The sequence below is a fragment of the Cataglyphis hispanica genome, chromosome 2, assembly GCF_021464435.1.
Source record: "Cataglyphis hispanica isolate Lineage 1 chromosome 2, ULB_Chis1_1.0, whole genome shotgun sequence".
Classification (NCBI taxonomy): Eukaryota; Metazoa; Arthropoda; class Insecta; order Hymenoptera; family Formicidae; genus Cataglyphis; species Cataglyphis hispanica.
Window position 1 is genome coordinate 979,654 of NC_065955.1, and position 23,447 is coordinate 1,003,100.

The 23,447-nt window shown below is 29.8% G+C and overlaps 2 protein-coding genes across 5 annotated transcripts in view; one reads left to right on the forward strand and one right to left on the reverse strand.

The window, feature by feature from the left end:
* LOC126857731 (5'-3' exoribonuclease 2 homolog) overlaps positions 1–19,780 on the reverse strand; it is a 35,331-nt gene extending 15,551 nt beyond the window's left edge. The window contains exons 1-15 of the mRNA XM_050607445.1: positions 19,555–19,780; positions 17,951–18,078; positions 17,773–17,884; positions 17,501–17,674; positions 17,117–17,279; positions 16,586–17,046; positions 15,707–15,913; positions 15,372–15,512; positions 15,037–15,200; positions 14,726–14,894; positions 14,566–14,655; positions 13,959–14,115; positions 13,391–13,619; positions 12,807–13,013; positions 12,233–12,309 (exon numbers count right to left, since the gene is read on the reverse strand). Of these exons, the coding sequence (XP_050463402.1) occupies positions 12,233–12,309; positions 12,807–13,013; positions 13,391–13,619; positions 13,959–14,115; positions 14,566–14,655; positions 14,726–14,894; positions 15,037–15,200; positions 15,372–15,512; positions 15,707–15,913; positions 16,586–17,046; positions 17,117–17,279; positions 17,501–17,674; positions 17,773–17,884; positions 17,951–18,078; positions 19,555–19,629 (2,554 nt within the window). The 5' untranslated portion in view covers positions 19,630–19,780. The remainder of the gene's footprint in view (positions 1–12,232; positions 12,310–12,806; positions 13,014–13,390; positions 13,620–13,958; positions 14,116–14,565; positions 14,656–14,725; positions 14,895–15,036; positions 15,201–15,371; positions 15,513–15,706; positions 15,914–16,585; positions 17,047–17,116; positions 17,280–17,500; positions 17,675–17,772; positions 17,885–17,950; positions 18,079–19,554) is intronic.
* A 1,099-nt stretch (positions 19,781–20,879) lies between these two features.
* LOC126857879 (cyclin-dependent kinases regulatory subunit-like) lies at positions 20,880–22,788 on the forward strand. 4 transcript variants are annotated; one of them, XM_050607740.1, is made up of 4 exons: positions 20,880–21,025; positions 22,022–22,087; positions 22,376–22,503; positions 22,595–22,788. In XM_050607740.1, exons 2-4 carry the CDS (start codon positions 22,029–22,031, stop codon positions 22,684–22,686), a joined length of 279 nt encoding a protein of 92 aa, XP_050463697.1. In that variant the 5' UTR covers positions 20,880–21,025; positions 22,022–22,028; the 3' UTR covers positions 22,687–22,788. The 4 variants fall into 4 exon arrangements, with proteins under 4 accessions (XP_050463697.1, XP_050463701.1, XP_050463710.1 ...); XM_050607744.1 differs by having other exon boundaries at positions 22,025–22,087; XM_050607753.1 differs by lacking the exon at positions 20,880–21,025 and adding an exon at positions 21,216–21,363.
* The last annotated feature ends 659 nt before the right edge of the window (positions 22,789–23,447 follow it).

The following is a 23,447-nucleotide window of genomic DNA, read 5'->3' on the forward strand; positions in this document are numbered from 1 at the left end:
ACAAGTCGAGGCGACCAAAGATCACTTCGAGGCCACTCCGAAGAACCTGACCGAGAAGAGATCTCTAGCCATGACGACTTAGAGAAACCCGATACGATTTGCGAGATTCCGAACGTATCTCGGATACCAAATTTCAAGTACGCATTTATATGGTATTTCACACTTCCGACGACGGAGGAGACTGACAAGCCGACATATCCCTCCTATATTCAACCTCAATTCTCTCGCGTTTATGAATTCCATAAAGAATTTATATAGCAATTGAGCTCCTACTTTGTATACCTCGAATAGATAGAAGTAAATCAAGTTTGTCACTTAAAGGTTAAAAAAAAAGGTTTGGATAAAACAAAAAGAGGATAAATAGGTTGAGAAAAAAATAATTTAATTGTTTAAAATATATTAAAATAGGTATATTAAATTGAAAATTGAGATTAAAATATATATAAATAAAAAATTTAAAAAAAAAAAATATCGTCAAAACGTCATGTAATTATGGAAAATATGCATTATTATGCAAAAAATCCGATACTGTTATTAGTAAGATTAATTATTAAAAAACAAAATTATTTCAGTTTTTATAGCGAGCGACATTTGATTCATCAAATATATATACTCTTATTGCGGGAAGTGGATTTGAAAGCTGTCGAGAGGAACGTTATTGTTCGGCTACGTGAAAAAAAAAAAATCGCTCACTGCGGCGGCGCCTACAAAAATCCGATTCGCCGGATGATCCTCACCGTTTGCTATGGGAGGGCACAATAGAAGAGATTGAGAGAGTGGTGAAAACTGAAGAGGGGGCGGGAGAAAAAGAAAATCCCGAATTCTTACTCCACAATCTCTCTCTCTCTCTCTCTTTCTTTCTCTCCCTCTCTCGTTGTTCCCTCACTTCGCGCGGAAATGAGGTGGAAAACCGCATCCTCCGGGGATCGACTCACCTTTTCTTTACTTTCTACGAGGATACTAACGTCGGATTTCGAGCACCACACTGCGGTTTCCCGATATTTCAAACGTGTCCGAATCACGATGCGGATTCCTGAGGCAACCGAGCGCGAGAAAGTTACGTTAAACTGCGAATAAAAAAAAAAGAAAAGGATGCCTTGTTTATCACATTACTTAAAATCGGCGACGGGTAAGAAGAGAATAAATATAATTGAGAGAAATAGAACGCTACATGGTCATCATCTTTAAAATTCATGTTAATATTCTTCTCTCAAGTCGAAATTTTACTCCTACTTTTGAACTTGAATCTTCTCATGTCATACATTTTAGAGAAGTTGAATAGATTTCATTTATATAGAAATTGAGCTTTTACTTTCCACTTTAAATAGTTAAGAAACCGTTTCCCATTTAGAAGTCTTAAGAAACAGTTTTCGAAAAATAATTTTTCAAAATCATAAATTAAATAAAATCATTATCATAATAGATGTTTGAAGAATGAAATCTAAAGTAGAAGAGAAATTTCAATTCTAGCATGCATCTTGAAAAAATAACAAGAATTGCGAAGAATGAAAGAAGATGTTCTCGATAATTGTAAATTTTTCTAAAAAAAAATACAGCAAAATTTAAAAAGAATTTAGTATGTAAAGCTTGTTTCTTTTTGTAGCAATGGCCTCTGAAGATAGAAGTGTTTTCAAATGTACGTTTATCAAAAATTTACTTTTTACGCAAAATGAAATTTCCTATTACAAAGGCATAGTGTCCTCGCATTTGATTACGTTCTATAAAGCTTTTTTATCGTGAAAACGAGTGCGCGCACCGAGGGGCGCGAGAGCTCGTCGACATTTTTGAATTAATCTCATTCGACTGCTCCCTTTATATACGATGGGCTCTCCCTCATATATCCCGTGGCGAACCGCTCCTAGGCGCTTCGTGGCTTCAAGGTTAATTGGAATAAAAGCGAAAGAGGAAAGAGTACGAAGGGCCGAAGGAAAAAGCGGGATGCTGAGAATAGGAGCGGGTCGAAGAGACGACGAGTTTTTCTTACAGCTCGCCGAACCACTTATAGTACATAAATCTTGCGAGATTTCCGTATCGAGATGTAATAAAATTTCTCCAAGAATTCGTCTGAAAAATTAAAGTCACCGAAATCACATGTGATTTCGAGAATCGCAAACAATCGATAAAGATTTTTTTAAAATTATCAAATTACATTATTAAAAAATTTTAATATTATTAAAATATTATTATACTATTATATTATTACTTTTAATTTTATATAAATCATTTAATAATGTTCAACATTGTCTGACTTCAAAGATATAAATGAAAATAATCAAATGTGAAAAATATATATTTCGATCGAGTTTCAAGAAAAAAATAGCCGCATGTAATATCCTCTATTTTCCAAGTCTCTCGTCATCAAGAGAAACAAGTACAATTTATATAAGCGTGAGAATCAAGATCGGTCACATGTTTACGAAATAATAGAATTAAATAAAGTTTCGTCAATTTTTAATATCGTAATGTTTGCCCGGAATTTCGGAGTCTCGGGATATCGCGAACAGGATCATGTGAGAGAATAAAGCGAAGGAAATTAGAGAGAGAGAAAGAGAGGATGCGGAACAGGTGTAAGATCCCAAGCGGGCTTGTCCTTTCATGATCTCTCGGAAATACGAACCATTTACCTTTATGCGGGTATTACACGAGAAGAAGAAGAAGCGAGAGGGAGGGTTCATTCACGTGAACGAGACTGAAGGAAACGCACGAATTTCAATCCCCCTCCCACCTCCTATCCTTCTCTCTCCTTCCACTCTGAACCTCGATCTCTTCTCGTGAGTAAACTATGGTAAACAGACCAACCCCAATTACGAAAGATGTTTGCTTCTTCGAGTTAGGTCATGAGGATGTAATTCGAGACGACGCGATATGTAAGCGAAACCGGAAGTCAAATGTGGCAAGGAATAACCACGACGAGACGTTGACTGAAATATTTTTTCAGGGTACAATGACGGTCACCGATTAATCAGATAAAAATTTGTCATTCGTAAACAATAGAAAATTTTATCAATATACATACAAATTTTATGGCTTCAAATTCGAAAGATATATAAATCTGCAGATGTCAATAAATTTTTAACCGTATGATGCATATATTTTCATAATAAAAAAACATGATAAAAAAATATATTAAAAAAGGAATGGTTACAAATTTAGTAAAAATTTTTGTTATATTTGATTATATTTATTTATATATATAAAACTTGTATACGTACGTGCATGCATGCATGTGCGTATATATGCAAAAACCAATTAAAAGTTTTATTTCCAAATTTAATATTTTAGCATCCTTCGAAATTAAAGTTATGAGATTTTATGTACAACGCGTGCACTGACATCTCGTGATTCCATCGAAATTTCAAGTTAATCGATTGCAAAATGCTAGTTTTATAAAATTTTACATTAAAAGTGCTTGTTTTAAATAAACCAATGTATTCTCATTCCAGAGCCAGTAGCCACAGGGAAGAAATTTAATTCTGTTCAATCACTAGAAATTGCTCCGACCCTTCACGACACACCAATCGAAATCGCGTATACCGGTGCTCTAATAGAATTTCATGCTTATCAGGAGCTGGACGTGTCAAGGGAGGGGATAGTCTTTTCTGCCGGACTCTCGAAGTTCGGTCAAGCGAGGAATTGATAATCAAAGCAACCTGGCTAAGAGAAGAATTGAAGTAGCCCATTAGATTCAAACATTACACCAGTAAGATCTATCGAGTGAGCTATGTTTACAAATCACGGGCAAACAGATTAACCGATTGCTTTCGATTTAAGAGAGATTTTTCTTTTTTCTTTTTTTTTTATTTATTTGAAGCAGAGAAAAAAATAAAAAATAATATTTAATTTATATGTTATTAAATAAGTATATAGGTATAAGTAATTGTGTTCGTGATATATTTCTAAATAAATTTTTATCCAGTGCAAAAGAGAGCCGTATAGTTTTCAGTTTTATCAAAGTTATGTACAATCTCTTCTTTGTTTACGTACAGAGGCACATCTCGAAGAAAAAGAAACAAGAAAATAATTGAACTGATTTTTTTAATGTCTAAGTTCGGTTTTCGGAATTCTTCGAAAATAAAAAATTTTTTCAGTTGCCTCCTCCCTCCCCCACCGCTCTCCCTCTTTTTAGATCGAGATAATATCTTCTTCCGTTTCGAGTCGCGACAAAATCACGAATGCCATTATCTATCTTCCTCTCATCGCAGCACTCGCGCTCTTAAGCAAAAAAATGTCATCTTTGACAAAGCCGAACACAAGTAGTCGTATGTATCCTTAAGTGACAGCGGTGCTTCCACGCTAATGAGGCGCGGTGTAATTAGTGAGACTGTCTACCGGATGGAGTCCTCATGAGAAGGAGAGAAAGAGAGAGAGAGAGAGAGAGAGAGAGAGAGAGAGAGAGAGAAAACTCTCTCAACACCCTGAGTCGCTCACTCACCTCTCGTTTTTCACGCATCCTTAAGCCATACCGCAATTTCTTGTCGATAGATAAGAGAATACGCGTTACCGATGCTGTAAAAACTCAACTATTGTTCTTCTATTAAAAAAAAAAAAAAGATCTAAATTGTTAACACATTATATCTTAAGATTATAATACTTAAAATAAATTTTATAGCGTAGAAAATATATTTTATCGATTCACACATATATCTTGTCAAAAGCGAAAAGTATAAACAAACTTTATAGTGCAAATGCTCGCTTCTAATTTTACGAATCAATGCAGCTGCGATGAAAAATATATTTCTCGAAAGAAACATCATCAATTATTATATATATATTAATCAACATTAATATTATATATATTATTAATATTATTAATATTTTATATATACATACATATATTATCAATCATATAATTCTCAAAGAAAACTTATGTACTTCAATATTATAATGTTTTTCAGTTGTTTAATTATGCATAGATTGTCCCTCGCTAAGAGTACAAAACTTCGTATAAATCTCGAATTTTCCGATCAATATGTATCTTGAATCTATATTTTTCTTCCTCCTCCCAACCAACGATTTTTGCGCGGAGAAGTTGAAAAGATCGGCGAGAGAGTTAGTTTCTATTAAAGCTATTCACACAGACAGCAGCGCATCACACAGACAAAATAGACTGGACCCTCTCTCTCCTCTCTCTCTCTTTTCAATGGACTCTGACGAATTCACGGAGGGTTCGCGCTTTCCGATGCGTGGTTACGGTGGGTGGGTGAGCCCGCGAGGGCGGAAAGGCCGATTTAGAGCACAATGCGGCTCAATGCCGAGGAAATTAGCCGCGGCGCTGCCGGTGACGCCCCGTCATCCCCATACAACGGAAGCCTCATGCCTTATGTGTCCCGCACCCGCCGCCTGGCTCTCTTTCGGTATTATCGTCCATCGACTAATTTACATCGCACCTACGATATCAACGATCGGCGATCGTCGAGATACGTCTCGTTTCGGCGTGATTTAACCAGCTTGTTGCGACTAGCCTTTCGAATATTCATATTGAGATATCCTAATAATTTCTAGTGTGAATTATAGGGGTACATTGTAAATAAAAAAAATGTATACTAAAGAGAAAAAAAATAATACACAAAAATAATAGAGCAATTTATATAAAAAGAAATTTTTACTCTAGAGTATTTTTTATTATGTGTAAAATTATATAAAAATATTAACAAGTTAAATAATCAAAAAATGAATAGCTGAGAAAATATTTAACATATATATTTATGTGTCAAAATATTTTGTATGTATACATACAGAAAGTCTAAAAAAAACCATACGTTCTTCTAACAGCAGATTCTCTGGTCAATGAAAATTCGAGACAATTTTTTCTTATTGTTGACAAAAATTATTTCCGAGTTTAAACGATTAAAAAAAAAAAAAAAGTTTTCCGTAAATTAAATTTGATGGAGTTAAAAAATTACATTTTTTTGTTAAGTTTTGGTAGAATTTTTTTACTATAATAGTAAAGAAATAGTTTAAATTTAAGTTTTAATTGTAGTAAAAAATAACAAGAATATAAAATAGAAAAAAAAATGAAAACGTGCGAAAGATAAATCTGCAAAAATAATTTTTCTCAAAATTTTCGCTAAAGAAAAATCTATTTCAATTCGACAATCGATTGACCGAAGAATGTTAATAAAAGAATATCCAATGATTTTCGGATATCAAATATATATGTGCTGTAAAATATCTTTTAAAATATCCACTTTTCCAATATTTTATTTTAATACTTCTGTACGCGCGTATAAAGCAACGTAGAAGAATCGATTTAGGTAAAACAAAAAATTATACAAATTTATTAAAAAAAAAATTAATTTCTAAATAATTTATAAAAATTAATACAGAAATTCATAAAACTGTTAAAATCCTTAAAGACACATTAACATAAATTAAAAAGACATGTTCAAAATTCTGAATTCTCTTATAAATTCAATTTATATAATATACTTAGAAAAAGGAAGAAAAGAGAAAAAAATACGAAGGTTGGAAATAAAGTAAAAATAAAGAAAAATGGAAAATGTATACTTGGTGTGCAAAATGTTTCGCAAAAATTATATATGCATCTATGAAGCGAGGAGATTATTATGTAAAGCAATAGATATACTATATATACAATAACGAGATTGACAGATCCCGTTAATATTAATTTAAATTTTATTGGCCACGAAATCACATGTATTGTATTACATTAGTGACCCGAAACACGAGTCCGAGACGCGCTATCCTCGTAACTCTTTGAAAAACCAAGTCAATGGCGATTAAATTTCTGCCTGTCTTTGGCGTCAAGGATTATCAAATGTTCCTCTCATTGCCATCTCGAGGCGAGGGTCAAAAGAGAACCGTAGACATTGACTGCCTCTCTCTGCCAAGATCTGAGGGATAAATTCGTCATTGCACGCGTAGGTGAATGGAGCCCGTCTTTAATGGGGATCCCATGATGCGCAGGTAGATAAACGTACCATGAATAGAGGCTGTGGTTGAATAAACGGTTAAAGAAGAAACGGTAAAGAAGAGAAGGCGTGCACCTTTCGTCCTCTCTTCTTTCATTTTGCGCGTCTCTCTCTCTCTCTCTCTCTCTCTCTTTTTCTCTTCCTTTTCTTTTAAAATTCTTCACGCGTGTATAATACTTATACGCGTGTACATCCGTTTTCTAGTAAGTTAACACTGAAAAGCATGTCGCTTTGTAATTAGTTCTTGCATCCCTCAACCTGCTATTAAAAACGCAACAACATCTAATGAAACAACAAAAACTTTCTTTATTTCGTATGTAACGTCAGTGATTATTATTCTAAAAATTTAATCATTTAATCAATCTTCAAAATTTGCCAAAAGAAACTAACTAATGACAAATTCGAAGTTTGTGGACTATAAAGAGAAAATGTTTTCTAAGATGTAACTTTTTTTTAGCGGTTCTCTCAGACCTTTTAAAATTATTCCTCTTTGAAAAATATGAAATAATTTTATAACAAACTAAAAAAAGAAATTTCGGAGGAATTGTAAAGTTATATATGTAAAGTTCGCGGCAAAAAAAATTAGTTCTGAAATATCCAATGAAAAAAAAAAAAAAATCAAAAAAGAAAATGATAAAACTATAATAATCGCTTTGCATTCTAAACTGATTGTATATATCATGCTAACGTATCCAATACATGTTCAAATGATACACAAAGCAAAATAAGATAAAACATTTAAAATAAAAAAAAAATAAAAAAAGAGAGAGAGAGAGAGAGAGAGAGAGAGAGAGAGAGAGAAATTAATGATCGACAAATGATATGTCGCTTGTTAGGCAAAATGTCAATTTGAAACAAGAAAATGATTTTTATATCACACCCAAAAACTTTTTTGTATCAAAAATATACCCTGAAAAAAATACCATATCGTTGAACGAGAAACAGAATTCAGAAAGAGATACGATATAACTGCTTCAATTATATTAGTCCGATATTTTATTTAACTAGTAGATAAAATTCATCAATTTCGCTTTATGACACATTTACTATAATCATTTCTATCGCTCCCCTCGAGAATCGCCGATAGTTGCCTCAAGGAAGTGAGACGTATATCAAAAGAGTTAAAAGATAATTTCGAGAACTTTGCTGGGGGCTTCAAGATGAAACTACCGTGTCACCGGCATCTTTTCACGGTAGCCCTACAGATCCGGGGACTCGTCTTATGCTCGGTTTCTACACGATTCCGAGCCTCTGCTGCTGCTGCTGCTGCTGCTACACGAGTGTTTGCAGTCCACTTGAAACCAGTCCTGGACGAACGAACAAGCGTGCGCGCGCGCTCGTGGAGAGAAAGAGAGAGATGGACACAGAGATGAAAGTAGACGAAGATATAACACCGAGGCCAGAAAGGTTGCTTAATTTGTCTAACGAGGGCTCCCTGCACCTGTCATCTGAACGCCGAGATAGACGAATGAACAAAGTATGACCGTCTCCCTCCTCCCCCTTCTCTTCTCATTGCCCCATCCCTTCCAACGGAGATACCGTTTACTTGTTTACTCGCTCGCCTACGTCGCCTACCTAACATCACATACCGGGTTAATAATGCACGATGCGAGCGTGCTTAGATTCGCGGCACAGCTTAAAAAACCTTTGCGCAAGGGAACCTTGAAGAGAGCCTAATAATTTTTTGTTTGCTGTATATACATTCAAGAGCAAGTCCTCTTGCCGTCTATCAAAACAAAGAAATTACAAAAATAAGTGATATAGATAAATAATAAATATGAATCAGGGAAACAAAATATTATAATATTAATTATTCTAACATTAATAAGAAGTCAAGAATAAACTATATTTTTTCCATTTCTATCAATTAACAATATGCTTCTTTTTTCTATCTTTTTTATTTTTTCTATTTTTCTATTTATCAAAGTTAATTGACAGAAATAGCAAAGAGTATATTAAATTTAAGATCTTTCACATTTCTATTAATTTATTGTTATGCATCATGCAAAGTAAAATCTCTCCTATCTGACTCTCATGGATTCAGCCCGTAAATGCAAAATTCTCAAAAATATATTTGATAAACTCTTAACAATTTTCAGAAGTATTGCTGTTACATTACATTACTGCTGTTACATTACATTACATATATTGCAATTTAATATATTATGTATCTTTACAAGATATAGAATAATAAGATATAGAAAGAAATATTTTAATAATTCACAAAAATTTAGAATAAACGTTAAAATTCTAAATATAATAATAACTTGATTATTTTTAAAATGACATCTCCATTAAAGAAATAAAATTCAAATTTGCGACTTTCAAATATATCACATTATTTAAAATTATATATTTTAAAACTCTTTTACTAATAATAAGAATTGAATTTTGTAATCGACCTCAAACTAGCATTTCTTCATTTGATTATAACTGTCTTGATAGCCATTTCGTTACAATTTAAAAAGTCGTATCCTGCTAAATAAATGTGCTTGGTCTTTCTAAAAAAGCTTATAATATTCACAATGTCCTATATGCTATAAATTTCAATTGATTTTATTTAAACATTTTAATTCATATATATAAAACTTGTAAAACTTAGCTCAGTTTCCCTCACGCAATAATAGTAAATGTTTATTAAAATTTCTCATCTTTTATCTTTTTTAAGAGATCAAATAATAAGTATATACATGTCTGTATGCATATTTATTATTTTATGTTTTATTTTTAATGTCGAAATTGTTTTGTATTAATATTTATTATGTATTAATTAAATTTACTTACAATATATTAATCTTCGAAATCCAAAAAGAATACTAGAGCTAAAAATTCGCAACTAGTCATTAGAAAACACATATTAAAATAAATAAATTAATTTTGCGCGTTAAAATATTTTTCCCAAATTCAAATTAAAATTAAAAAAATTTTTTTATACATATGTAGTATAAATATTAACATCTTATCTGAGATTAAGATTTTCAATTTAATAAATTAATTAATTGAAAATTACAATTTCATCAATCTTATGATTTTGAATTTTGAACTAAGAAATAAAGTCGCGTCTTAAAATAAAATCGCGTCGCACGAGGACAAAAGTGCGAGCCTCTTACGTTTTTCACGGAAAGACCATTTCGTATCTGCGACACTTACTTTCTCGAGGGTTCGGCTCTTGTCTGTGCGTGGCATTTACTCCCCTCGGTAAATCAATCACACACATTCATCGTACCCCATATAATGTTTTGTTTTTATACTCGCGCATAAAGACAATCGATAGATAAGATTCGAGGCTCAACAGAATATAAGATATAACTAAGATATAAACGCGTATAGGAAATTACATATAATATATTGTAAATAAAATAAAAATTACAAAAAATAATCAATATAAATTTCAAATTTCAGCAAAAAATAAAATAAAATGATAATGATTACTAGAATCAATAGATCACGAATAGAATGGATCAAATATGTTTTCAAATCTTCCTGCTTAAACATTTAATATCCGAGACGCTATATTTTCAAATCATGGACTAATTTGCAAAGTAAGAATTCGAGCAATTTTCTCAAATATTTGAGAGTACATAGAGAGTACATATAGAAGTGTGCGCATATTTTCTAACCATTTATTAAAAATTTACTTATTTAATGTAAAATTTATTTATTTTCCCATGCAAGTTGGTGTAAAAAACAAAAAAATTCTTTCTAGACGTAATTGTTGCTTGTACAGTTTAAGTAATAAATAAATTGCTGTGGAGTAAAATATATTGATCGTTATTTCTTTTAATTATATTTTCCATCACTTCTGCGTGTATTGCGGGATTAACAATAGACTACGAGCGAACGCGATCTGGGAACGCGACAATATAGGAAAACGGACGCCGAGAACGACGAGGAGGAGGCGGGGAGGCGGGTAGATGCGGGGTAGGTAGGTAGGCACGTCTGCTAATTGGATAATTATGGAGTGCGCCGCGTTTGTTTTATAATTGGGCGCAACCCGGGGAACCGTCAGTGCGCGACGACAACGTGCCAAACAACAAAACGGCCGGAGTCACGCTCTACGTGACGAACTACCCTCGGAGCTAATCCAGGGACCGAAGGGCCCCCCTCGGCTTCGCGTCCCGCCCCCTCCTTATCCGGTCCCCCACTTCTATCATCCTTTCCGCGCCAACTCCTGCACCATCCTTGACTAATCAGGTGTCGCGTAATAAGTTTTATATAAGTGTTTTTTTAAGTGTCAGTTATTGTGTTATATAATGCTTTTTGATGTTATTTTCTAATTGATGATAGTTGAAATAATAATATATGCTACTAGTTTCCTATTCCCCTCTTATTTTATATGTTGTTGATTCTCGCATGTCCAAACCATTTTTTAATTTAAACAGATATAAACAGATTGAGTAATATTTTATTGCTACATATATCATGCGTTCGTGATTAATCGAAATTAGTTATTATCGACATTTTAAATGATCCTTTAAATTCAACTAAATAAAATTCACGTATCGCGAAAAGGGGATAAGTGTTCTAATAGACAGAAAATTCGAAGAAATCGCGTGCATGCGCTTTAATTTCGCGACTTTTCTATAATCTCAGTATTGTCGGAGAAGAACAAGGGGCGACACAAGTAGTAGGAGAAACTGGTTCCAGTTAGAAAACGATTGACTGACTGACTGACTGACTGATTGCGAAACGCTCTTTCGTTAGGGTCGCCACGCGTAGTAAGTCTTCTCTTTCTCTCTTTCCTTTCCTCTTTTTCTCTTCGACCCTCCAATTCATTCCCTTCCCATTCCCATGCGGCAAAGTTCCCTCTCATCATATAAACACGTCCCGCATATCACCTACGTACCTACGTACCTACGCCAAAAGTTTCGACGACCTGTCATCGATCGATACATCACCCCCTTTCAAATCTCCAAGTCGCAAAATTAGCCAAATAAAATAGCGTAATACATCTTCATAATATATCAAATTGGTCGTTATATGTTTATCAGATTTATATTCCAAAAGATTCATATTTTTTTTTATTGGATTTATGTACTAGGTATCTTTAGATTAGCCATATCATATTTGTAGACATCCTAAGTGCATAATAACTTAGAGTAATATTTCTAAATATTAAAAATTGAAAACGAGATATCGATGTTATATTTACACATAGAAGACATGAAGACATTTATATGAATATATTTTGTCAAATATACCTCTCCATATTTTTTTCTTTAGCATTATAATTTTACATGATATATCATTGACTTTTAATATAAGTCTATGTGCATGTGTACAAAAATAAAATGACTTACCATGATATTGCTGATATAAATTCACTGGTGGAGGGACATTGGCATACATCGGCAGTCTATTATGGTTTGTATGATGTCTGCAAATATAAATTTTGTTTGTTGCAATTTTTTGTCTTATTTAACAATTAATTAACACAATAGTGCTAATAAAATATTCTTCATTAAGAAAAAAACAATAGTTTCCTCAAATTAATTTTTATAATTAAAAATTTTTTATATACATTGATCAGCAGTATATGTAGATCCTTCACAAAGACATATTTTACATCTTATAATTGTGTTATATAATATGAGTTATATAAAATTCAAAAATCAAAGAATTATTTATTATAAGTTAAAGAAGCATAAAAGCATTCTTTAAGATTATAATGATAACATATTTTTTATTACATTTTAAAACAAAACAGAGAGGGATTTAATAGCATTTCTTCATTATGTAATCTGAAGTATAATCGAAGAGAATTTATAAGTATAAAAATTTAAAAAATTTGAAATTTCTCTATCGCACTATGCGAGAGTTTACTTATATTTATATGCCATATAAATGCTTGATTGTAGTAATAATGATACTTACTCGAGCATTCTGTGTCCTGCCTGTCCTAACGAAGCGGATTGCGTAGATCGAGTAAAACCGATTTGTGGCTTCCACTGATTTCCATTATTGCGATTCATAGCCTCAAAATCTTGCGGTTTCAAGACGCGCAGTGGTTCTTTAGCTCCTTTTAGTTTGCGAGCGAGAAAAATGTGATTGCTACTGTATTTGGGATCCTCGAATTTGATACTATAAATCGAGAGATATATATTTAGATTTTCAGTGATATCAAAAAATTATTACGTTAAGTAATTGTAATTAATTTTCGGATACAGCAGGAAACTAACTTTTGCAATATGGCGTTAAAGGAGCGGAAATTTTTGAAATAAGAAAGTTGTTCTCACTACAGTGCAAAACTACAATTGCGTGAACGCATTTGCATATGTAACATTGTCAAGTCTCTCAAATATATGGGAGTAATTGTGACTGCGCGTCACCGTGATAATATGTGGAGGTAACGCGACATTGATGAAAAAGAAGACAAGGAGTAGCGATATGTGATGAGAGATAGCTATTCATGTCCTACTGTATTTATATCATCGTATCGTGTGTAAATGTATACGAACCAATACACTTTATTATTCCTGACTGGCAGACCTCTCACAGGTGAAGGTAATGTGCCCCCGTCACTCACGCAATCTTCCGATAACAGTACAGTGCCTCGCATACCGTCTACACTTATTTCAATTTCCTTATCAAATTCTACATGATTCGTATATAAACCTTTTATAAAATTATAATTGCTGTTTCCTATACCAATATACAGTCTATCATTACCGCGAATGTTTCTTTTTTCTAAAAATAAGAATATAACATTAATATTAGAAACTTGATTCAATATATACTTATACAATATCTCATATTAATCTTTCTATATGACATATCTGCAACTAATGTTTCAGAAAGATGTATCAGATCAATGTTAATTTTGGACAATAGTTGAGACAAAGTTATATTGAAATGTATAAACATTTAAACACATATATAAATTTTACTTTTATGTAATGTTTTTCTTAGAGAAAATAAAGTAATATTTCTTTGAACAATCACTAAATTTCGAAGATAATTATATAGAAAGATTAAAAGATTTATGTGTGTTATAAGATATAACAATTTAAAAAATATATCACTCACTTTCTGCTTCTGTCAAACTATCGTAATATGGCGCTAAAGCTTTGAATAATCTTTTTTCATCGACAAACGGAAGCAGAGCTACACCTTGCCATGCAAATTTCTTTCCATTTAAGTCAATTTTAAAATCTTCTGGATAAAAGTCAATAATTGGAGATTTCTATAAATATATAATACATAATAAATAAATAAATATATATATAAAAAAAAGAAACCACATGAAGTAACAAAGATGACATGTTTTATATATATCAAATTCCACAAAAAATTCATATGTCTAAAAAATAAATTTACTAAAAACAATAAACTATCTGAGATCCAATTCTTTTTCTTAATTTCTTCTTCTATAATTTTATCTTATTTTAATATATGTTTAATTATTATGTAGTGTTTTTGTTATTTATCTAATGCTTGTACCTGCTTCTAGTATATTAAAGTTTGAGAGTATATTAGAAAAAATATTAGAAAAAAAAAAGATAAAAATTATTTCGAATAAGTGATAAGCAGCAATATAATGCTTGCAATAGCTTGCAAAGCCATATTAATTCAATTGTAAAAATACTAATATAGTATCATGTTTTTTAACTATTTCTCTGATCGTTATACATACTGGATCAGTCATTAATTTTGCCCATGGTGCAGGTACATGTTTATTACTAGCAGCAGGAAATACACCCATTAATTGCTCTAATGGACGAAACTGCAAAAAGAAAACGTCATTAAATCATGAAATAGATACACGCAAACATTTATATTTTGCAATGTCTTACCGGTATAGTGTCTTTCTCAAATTCTGTAGAGAGACCACCGATATTAATAAAGTCGCTTGCGAACGGCGCATAGTGGTACGGGAAGTACCATCTCCATGACGCGCAACCTTGATAATAATATCGTAAGACCCAACACAAACCACGTACGTATTGCAAAGCAACGTTATTTCTAGAAACAAACAAGTATAAATAAATATCTACATATGGAGTAATCCTTCGAAATAAATATTATTTATTTAACTCGGCAAATGCGTGTTCGCGAATATAAAAATTGTCCCATCTAGTTGTCATTTATATTCATTCATTATTACCTAAAGGCAAAATTATCAGGAGAGACATCGAATTTAGATTCATAATATCGATCTTTGAAACCATCCTCCCACAGTCGTACTTCATCATGCGACTGGTCATCATCATCATTATCCTCTGCTGTTACTTCTTCAATTTTACGTTTTTGTCCTCTATTGTCTGCATTCTTCATAATATATAAAAATTAAGGGCAAGGTATACAAGTCATAAGTATATGTAAATATATTACATATGTATTATAAAAAACATTTTTCGAAAATCTCAGATGTATAGAGTTGTTAGAAAAGATGTATAGAGAATGTATAGAGTTGTTAGAAAAAGAAGTTGAAATTAATACCTCGGGTCTTAACATACTCTCTAAGGCATGATTAGCATTTGTATTGTCAGCAGCATTCGTATTGTAATTTCTACCCTGCACGCGCATTTGATAAGCTTCATAACGTGCATTTTCTATAGGTTTCACTGTCTGTCCAAGGGCCTGCAAAGATTTTTCCGAATTATTATGTATATAGAGAATATCCTGAAAATTTCTTCTTACGTCTCAACACTCATTTTATATTAATTTTTCTTGCAACAATCAATCAGAAATTTTATTTACAAAAGTTACAATCAAATTAAATCTAATATTAGTTTCTTAAATATATAATTACTGTTATAAATTTGAAATCTTACAGTCGGTGCAAATTGTCCTGCAGGAATCCATTTTGGTTTAAAGTTACTAATAATTTCGTGTCTCCTCTTCTTGTCCTTCTCACGTTGCTTAAACGCTAGTTCATTTTGTTGTCTTTTCTTAAAGATTTCATCTTCTACATCACCGAGATCTGACATTATTAATTGTACACGATCTAAATTAACGTCACCACTGTCTGTTAAAAAACCCTGCAAATAATTTACAAATATATTTTCTATAAAAGACACTTGCCATAATTTGCTTAAGATTAAAATGATAGATCTCTTTTTTCAAATTTATTAAATTTAAAAAGATGCATATATATATATGAATCAAATTAATTATTAAATATATAAATGCAGATAAATTTAATTTTTTTTTTTTCAAATTATAGTGAATCATTTAACTGATATGGTATTGTACAACTATATTGTCAACAAATAATAAATATAGTTGATAATAAATTTACATAAAAAACTTTACTTCTATTCTACTAATTTAAATTTAAATATAGAAAATATTATTTTATTAACTTTAATTACCACTAATTAAATATAAATAAAATCTTTTACTTATTACTTTTTTAATTAGTACTAAAGAAATGAAAAAATAAAATTTTGTTGTTTTTATTTAATTTAATAACAATCTCTAAGAAAAAATTTAAACTTTCAAAACAATTATCCAGAATATTTACATGTAGAAATTAAAAAATAGGAAAATATTAAATCTTAAATCTTCAAGACATAATGAAAAAATAAATGTCCAATAAGAAAAGTGATTAAATACTTGTGAGCATTCCATATAATAACTATATCCCTTAAAAAAACATGATCATTATATAAGTTAGTAACTTTTTTTTTTTTTTAAGAAATATTACATACTCCTGTTTTATAAACTGCTTTTTTATATAAAGAAACAAGTCTGTCAATTGCGCCTTCCCTAATTTCTAGAGAAGGGAGATGCGGTAGAAAATCATTCCCTACGAAGAAACACATGAACACCCAATCATCGATAGCTCGTTCAAAATCATATTTAAATGGTAGATTTGGCATAGATAATTCTTTCTCTAAATATTCTCTGAGAACATTTAATCGCACAAATATGTACTGGCATTCAGATCCAAATGCATTTTCCTCCTGTCCTTGATTCGGTTCAGCTCCTGTACACTCTCGCATTTCATGTCCTAACTGACCACATATATCGCATGGTTTTGGCTTATTTGGTTTAAACTCTTCGCGAATAATTGTAAAATTAGGTTCATGCGTAGCAAGACCCAACATAATTAAATCAGCATCTGCTCCGCATAAAACATGTTGCGTGTTGGGATCGTGATCAGGTTGTGCTATAAAATTAATAAAAAGTTTTATAGTATTTCTAGGTAATATAATGTAAATATAAATATAAAAATTTACATCTTTGTCGCCGTATGAAATCCATTATTTTATGTTCTCCTTCGCCGGGAACGTTAGCATCACTTAATATCACTTTAATATTTCTCCAACCTGGGTCATTATTTAAACGTTCATGAATATAGTAATGCAAGCATGCTGATAATCTTGCCATAAACGGTGTGCCCTAGAAAAAAGCTTTTGATATATAAATAATATACATATTTTTATTAGTAAAATTTCGATTTAAAACTAAAAATTAATCAAAAAACTTTAATTATAAAAATAAAATATAGATATAGCTTATATAAAGCTCTAAAATATTACATTTATAATTTAAATAAATAATTTAAAAATATTTTAAATAGAAACATATTTCTCTTTATATTTTTCTTTATTATTACAAACCGGCGTGATACAGTTACTGTCGAAATGTTCTTCTTTCGGTTTTTCAGGAGGCAAAGGCGTTCCTTTATTGGCTAAATCGGAACGTATCCTTTGAATTTCATTAATTTTCTCTGTTGTTTCTTTCGAGGCTCGAAATCGTCGAGATCTTTGTTGATTCATTTTAGCTCTGGGCGCCTATGTGACAGTGTGCATTGCATATTGCAGTTAATTTTGTATTTTTTCCGTTTCCGTTCTTTTTTTTTTTCTTTTATTTTTTATACAAAAATACTTACAACTCCATCAATTGCCATATAAAGCAATTTCCTTGGTCTAACAATACGAAACAACCTGTCAATGCACTCAAAAATAGCCTCCATCATTTCATCCTCATCTTTGGGTGCTGGCCTGTTTTGTACAAATAAAAGATTATATAAACAACTTATACATATTTGCCTAATTTCATTTACTCACTTATCTTCTGGATGTGTACAAGGATGTATTATGCCATTCATATCAAGATATAAATTATCAAATTCCACTCCATTTGGATTTGGGTCGGCAGAATTGACAGGGATACATACTCCATCTGCAGTTACCACCTAGACATTTCCACAAAATTTTGATTATAACATAGAAAAAGTGATTGAGATGTATAAAATATTCCTAAATAAAGTGTATATCTTAGTCGCAAAGATGAAAAAAAGGTCATATTACATATCTGTAAATATATCATTTTCAAGTTGTACATATTATTCATCTGTGACAAAGATTTATAAAAATTTGCAGAGATTTGTTAAGATAGATATTATTCTTTCTCTTGTTTCATTACAGTTTGAAATAGCATTCGTATAGTGATGCATCCTTTGAATCAATGTCTAAATTCAAATAAACTGATACTTGTAATTGCTCCAGTACACGGAGATTTATTATTATATAATAAATGTTAAGTTATCAGAGTACAACATGCCGTTATTATTTATTAATGACCTTGATACTGTAATTGATATTAAGAGAGAAATCGATAGAAATATGTAATATTTCTAATCCTATCAAAGATTCAAATTATAAATAAAAGCATTTATAATTTGGAAATATTCTCAATTCTTTCTCATTTTCAAAGTGGATTGTTTCCAATGTTTAATTTCAGAAACACCTTATATATAACTACATAATATACACGCAATTCTTTAAAATTATAGAGATTTATAAAAAATAATCTCCATCATTTATCTGATTACAAAAATTTGAGAGAATATGATATCTTAAATATTATCTGATAAAGATGACAAAATATTATTTGATAAAAGAAAAGGTCATTGATATAATATTAAAATCAAAGAGAAAATATTATATATAGAACTGCCTTTCAGCACGAAAAAAACCTTTATAAAATATAAAAATCTATGTTTATAAAAACACAGATAGTATATAAATAATATATGATTCAATAATAAAGAAAGATTGTCTTTCATTTTTATAATAATTCAAAATCTTCAAAGCACAAGAAACAAAGATATTTTTAATAGAAAATTTCTAAGAGACTATATACATTAAACTATATACATTAAAATAAGCTAATTTAATGATGTTAATATATGATTCTGTATTTCATAATAATTTACAGTTTTACAAATAAGACAAAATTTTTATATTTGTAATTTTTTCATAAATTCTCATTTTTTATCTAAATATTATATACATTCATAAGTAATAATTATTTAAAAATCTTTAATATTTTTTAATATGTTTCTGCAGCTATATGTTTTACCAAGAGATACTACATACATACATACACACACACATATATATATATATATATATATATATATATATATATATATATATATATATATATATATATATATATATATATATGTTTAGATTTGTGAAGGAGTCAAAATTAGAACATATACGCATATCGTATCGTAAAGAAAATTTCTATCCGTTACTCATAAAAGTTATAGTATCGTTATTCAGCCAACTAAAAATTGTGTAAGGCATAATATAAACATAATAATTTCGATATATAAATACGTAACGCAAATAAGAAGAGAGTATTGAGTAATCTAACCTACCTTTTGCTCGATGCATTCGACGATTACGGAGGGATACTTTCGACTTAACCAACGAAAAAATGCCGGTACACCCATCTTTTCTTCCAAATTTACTCAACGTTATATGTAAATTTCCTAAATCAGTCACAACACTGTCACGAAAATATAATAATATGTTATTATCACATATAGACATCTAACCTATAGACGCGTACGCAGTTTGACTATATCAACCATAGAACACGAGTTACGAGACACGAGACGTGTTTACTGATTTTTATACATAACTAGATGTGGGATAGGGTGAAAAAACTGTGGCCAACTTGAAAACTGAAGTTGTAGCCTTTTTCTACAATATGGCGCCTTTGCGCTTGCGTAAATGTGTTACCACTTCATGCTACTTTCGCTTAAAAATGTGAGATTTTTTTGGTCCATTAAAGGCTTCGAAGCGAAAAAAGACGTAGAACGTAGACCACACTTTAATGGCTTTCGGTTTTCTATTGGTCATAGATATGTCACAGATGATCTGTCACGTACCAATTTAGTTATGTGTAGAGACAGAGAGAAAGGCCACATTTTTCGAAAGACGCTTTTTCTAACTCGTACACTAATGTCAACTAGATTCATTTTAGAGCCGGCGAAACTACATGGCCAGATTTACTTTTCAATGCCACGGCCGGTTGATGCGTATCCGTGCTAAACACATTTGTGAATCAAAAAATACGGAGAAATATTATGGATTTATTAATGTTTTATTAGCGTGATGTTTTGTCATTTTAGTATACATACTATAACAATAATAAATTATAATAATTGAAATATTTTTATGTATATGCAGATATAAAATGAAATAAATTTTCTTAAATTAGATTATAATTTTTTCCCTAATTTTTAAGTATAATATATATAGAAAGTATTTACAATAAATTGCTCCCATTCTTTTCTTATTTTTGAAATTAAAGTATTAAATATTTAAAGCATTATCAAATTATGTTTTTTATTTTTACAGCTTTTTATTATTAATTTTTTTTATAATCATATTATTTTATATTCAAATAATTTTTTTATTTATAAATTCAGTAAAATGCACTGTGCGCATCGATGCACATTAAAAGATATTATAGACATATTTATAAGCATAATTAATTATATTTTTCTATAGTTTTAACCGTGTTCTATTGTTTTTAAAGAATTTTAATTGTTGACAGCGTAAAATAATTTTTTTCTTATTTATATGATCAGCTGATCCAGCTGTCAGATTTTTGTAAAATGTCATAAAATGTCAACAAATAATTTGCGATTAAAATTAAATTTTTCAGTTTTCACTTTTCCGCCCTAGAGAAAAGGTTAAGTGATCGACCCTTAGTCGCCACCTATAATGAGACATTACTATAACTAGCGTTCGCCCGGTTTGCAGATAAAAAAGCGCGTTTTGGCTTTAGGATTCAATCAAAAGATCATCTTGGATTTAAGATTTATCTTCAGCTTATACGTTAGTATATTTGAATATTTCGAAAAAAAATCGCTTTTTTTTAATTTTTAACCGTAAACTTTTTATTTTATAAAAGATATATGAGATATTCCAATATATATATATATATATATATATATATATATATATATATATATATATATATATATATATATATATATATTTACATTTTTACAATTTTGTGTGTTGCTATTATTTTACATATATTGATACATTTTCTACATATAATTTTAATAACTTAAAATATATGTAATACTTTTTTTATTAGTTTGTACAAAACATTGCATGTTTTTGATGAGTGACACTTCAGTGTGCTGAAAGAAAATAACATATTTTAGGTTAGAAAATCTTTTATATTGATTAAATATATGAGCGCAAGCGGAATTATAATATAATTAATATTTAATCTCTATTTATATCTAAATTTTGAGCATATTTATTACAAACGTGAAGATTGTTTATAATGCTACAATTTTTTAATGAAATTATAAGAATTTTTGTTTTGTTAAAATGAAAAGTTTATTACATTGAAATTTAGATAACAAACATCTTTATGCATGCATATTAATTTGAAATTATTTACTTTATTTTTATTTTTACTTTTATTATTTTTATTTATTTTCTGTTGTGTAAAAATATAGACTTGGTACTTTAAAATAAAACATTTATATTGTATTAGTATTGAAGGCTTCGTGTTATGAAAAATTGTGTATGAAAAATTTCAATCTTATAGAAATCTTTCTATTTTGCATAATTATCAATAATTATTTTTTTCTTTAGATCAATTTTGTATTTAATTTACATTAACTTAATGAGATAGTCTATTATAAATAGAATTTTCTCTTAGTCATTAAACAATAATCAAGATATGTTATAAACTAGCTTTGCAGCATATGGATGATATGTTCATTATTCTAAAAATTTAGGATTAAATGTTATTTTCTTTCCTTTCTACCTAAATTTTGAGATTATTGATTTAATTATTTTATTTTAAAGCAGGAAGATGCCAGTAGATCAGATTCAGTATTCAGAAAAATATAGCGATGATAAATATGAGTATAGGTAAATTTTAATTATAAATATATCTAATGAGTAATATACTGAAGATAAAATTTGAAAATTTAAACAAAATGATTATCTAAAAATAAACATATTATAATAGGATCACAATTTTTTTTAATATCTAAGAAAATAGTAAATTGTACAAACACACACACAGAGTATTTCTTAATTAATTTAAAAATTTAGGAATATTATAATTAAAAATCTTAATTTTAAATTTAATATAAAATTGAACTAGAGATTATTTAAATTTTAAATTTATTAATTTAAATTTTTAATTATTTATAGGCATGTAATATTGCCAAATGATCTTGCCAGACATGTTCCAAAGACTCATCTTATGACAGAAACGGAATGGAGAAATTTAGGAGTCCAACAGAGTCCTGGATGGGTGCATTATATGATGCATGGACCAGGTATGACTTGATAAATAACAATATGCATGAATTTTAATTATAAAGAATTATTGTTAATAAATACACAGATTAAAATTTTTTTCTTTTTTAGAACCACATGTTCTATTATTTCGCAGACTGAGGACTGATCTAACGTCTCGATGTACTTCACAGAGAGAACAGACTGTTGTGCGTTGTAATTGAGTTTGAAATAATGATTAAATGTAAGATTCCAACTAAGATGTATATTGATTATATTTTATTGTATTTATATGTATTAAAGATAATATGTATTAAAGATAATTAGCATAGAAATGAAATCTATATTTTATTGCTTCTATCTATATATTTTATATTTAAAGTAAAGCGGTACAATTTAATCCTCACTTACAATTTAACCTAAATAACAGACATAATTAGGGAAAAATCTTGATTTTTTATTATATCTAAAATAACTAAAAAAAATAACATCTACTGCACATTGAGATTGTTTTTTTTTTTTGCAAAAAAATAAGAAATTTAATTAAATTTTGTTAAATAAAAAAATTGCAAATTAGAATGAATATACAATATTTATATTTTATTGTATAGCATCAGAAATATTATTGAAATAAGAAAGATTTATAATAATATATGCATTCTGCACATGCAGCATATATAATACATTTTATAATGCATGCTCTCTGATACTCACATATACACACACACACACACACACACAATCAAGAAAATGAAAAAAGAACGAGCAATATATGTCTATTTTAAAAATAATAAAAATGTATAATTTATAAATTATCATACATTGTTCTGTATCGCGTCTTTTGTTTTTTGAACACCTAAATGAAATCGAATTCTGGACAAATCTTCATTCCGCGATAATAATACATCAAACTCATTTCAAAATCGCCTAAATGATAATCTCCGCCTTGTAGTATTTGGCGTTACTAGAATCTTTATTTAAATCA

Coding starts and splice junctions, on each gene's coding strand:
- LOC126857879 (XM_050607740.1), top strand. CDS start 22,029: ATGCCAGTAGATCAGATTCAGTATTCAGAAAAATATAGCGATGATAAA. Junction 22,088..22,375: donor GATGATAAATATGAGTATAG/GTAAATTTTAAT, acceptor AATTATTTATAG/GCATGTAATATTGCCAAATG. Junction 22,504..22,594: donor TTATATGATGCATGGACCAG/GTATGACTTGAT, acceptor TTTCTTTTTTAG/AACCACATGTTCTATTATTT.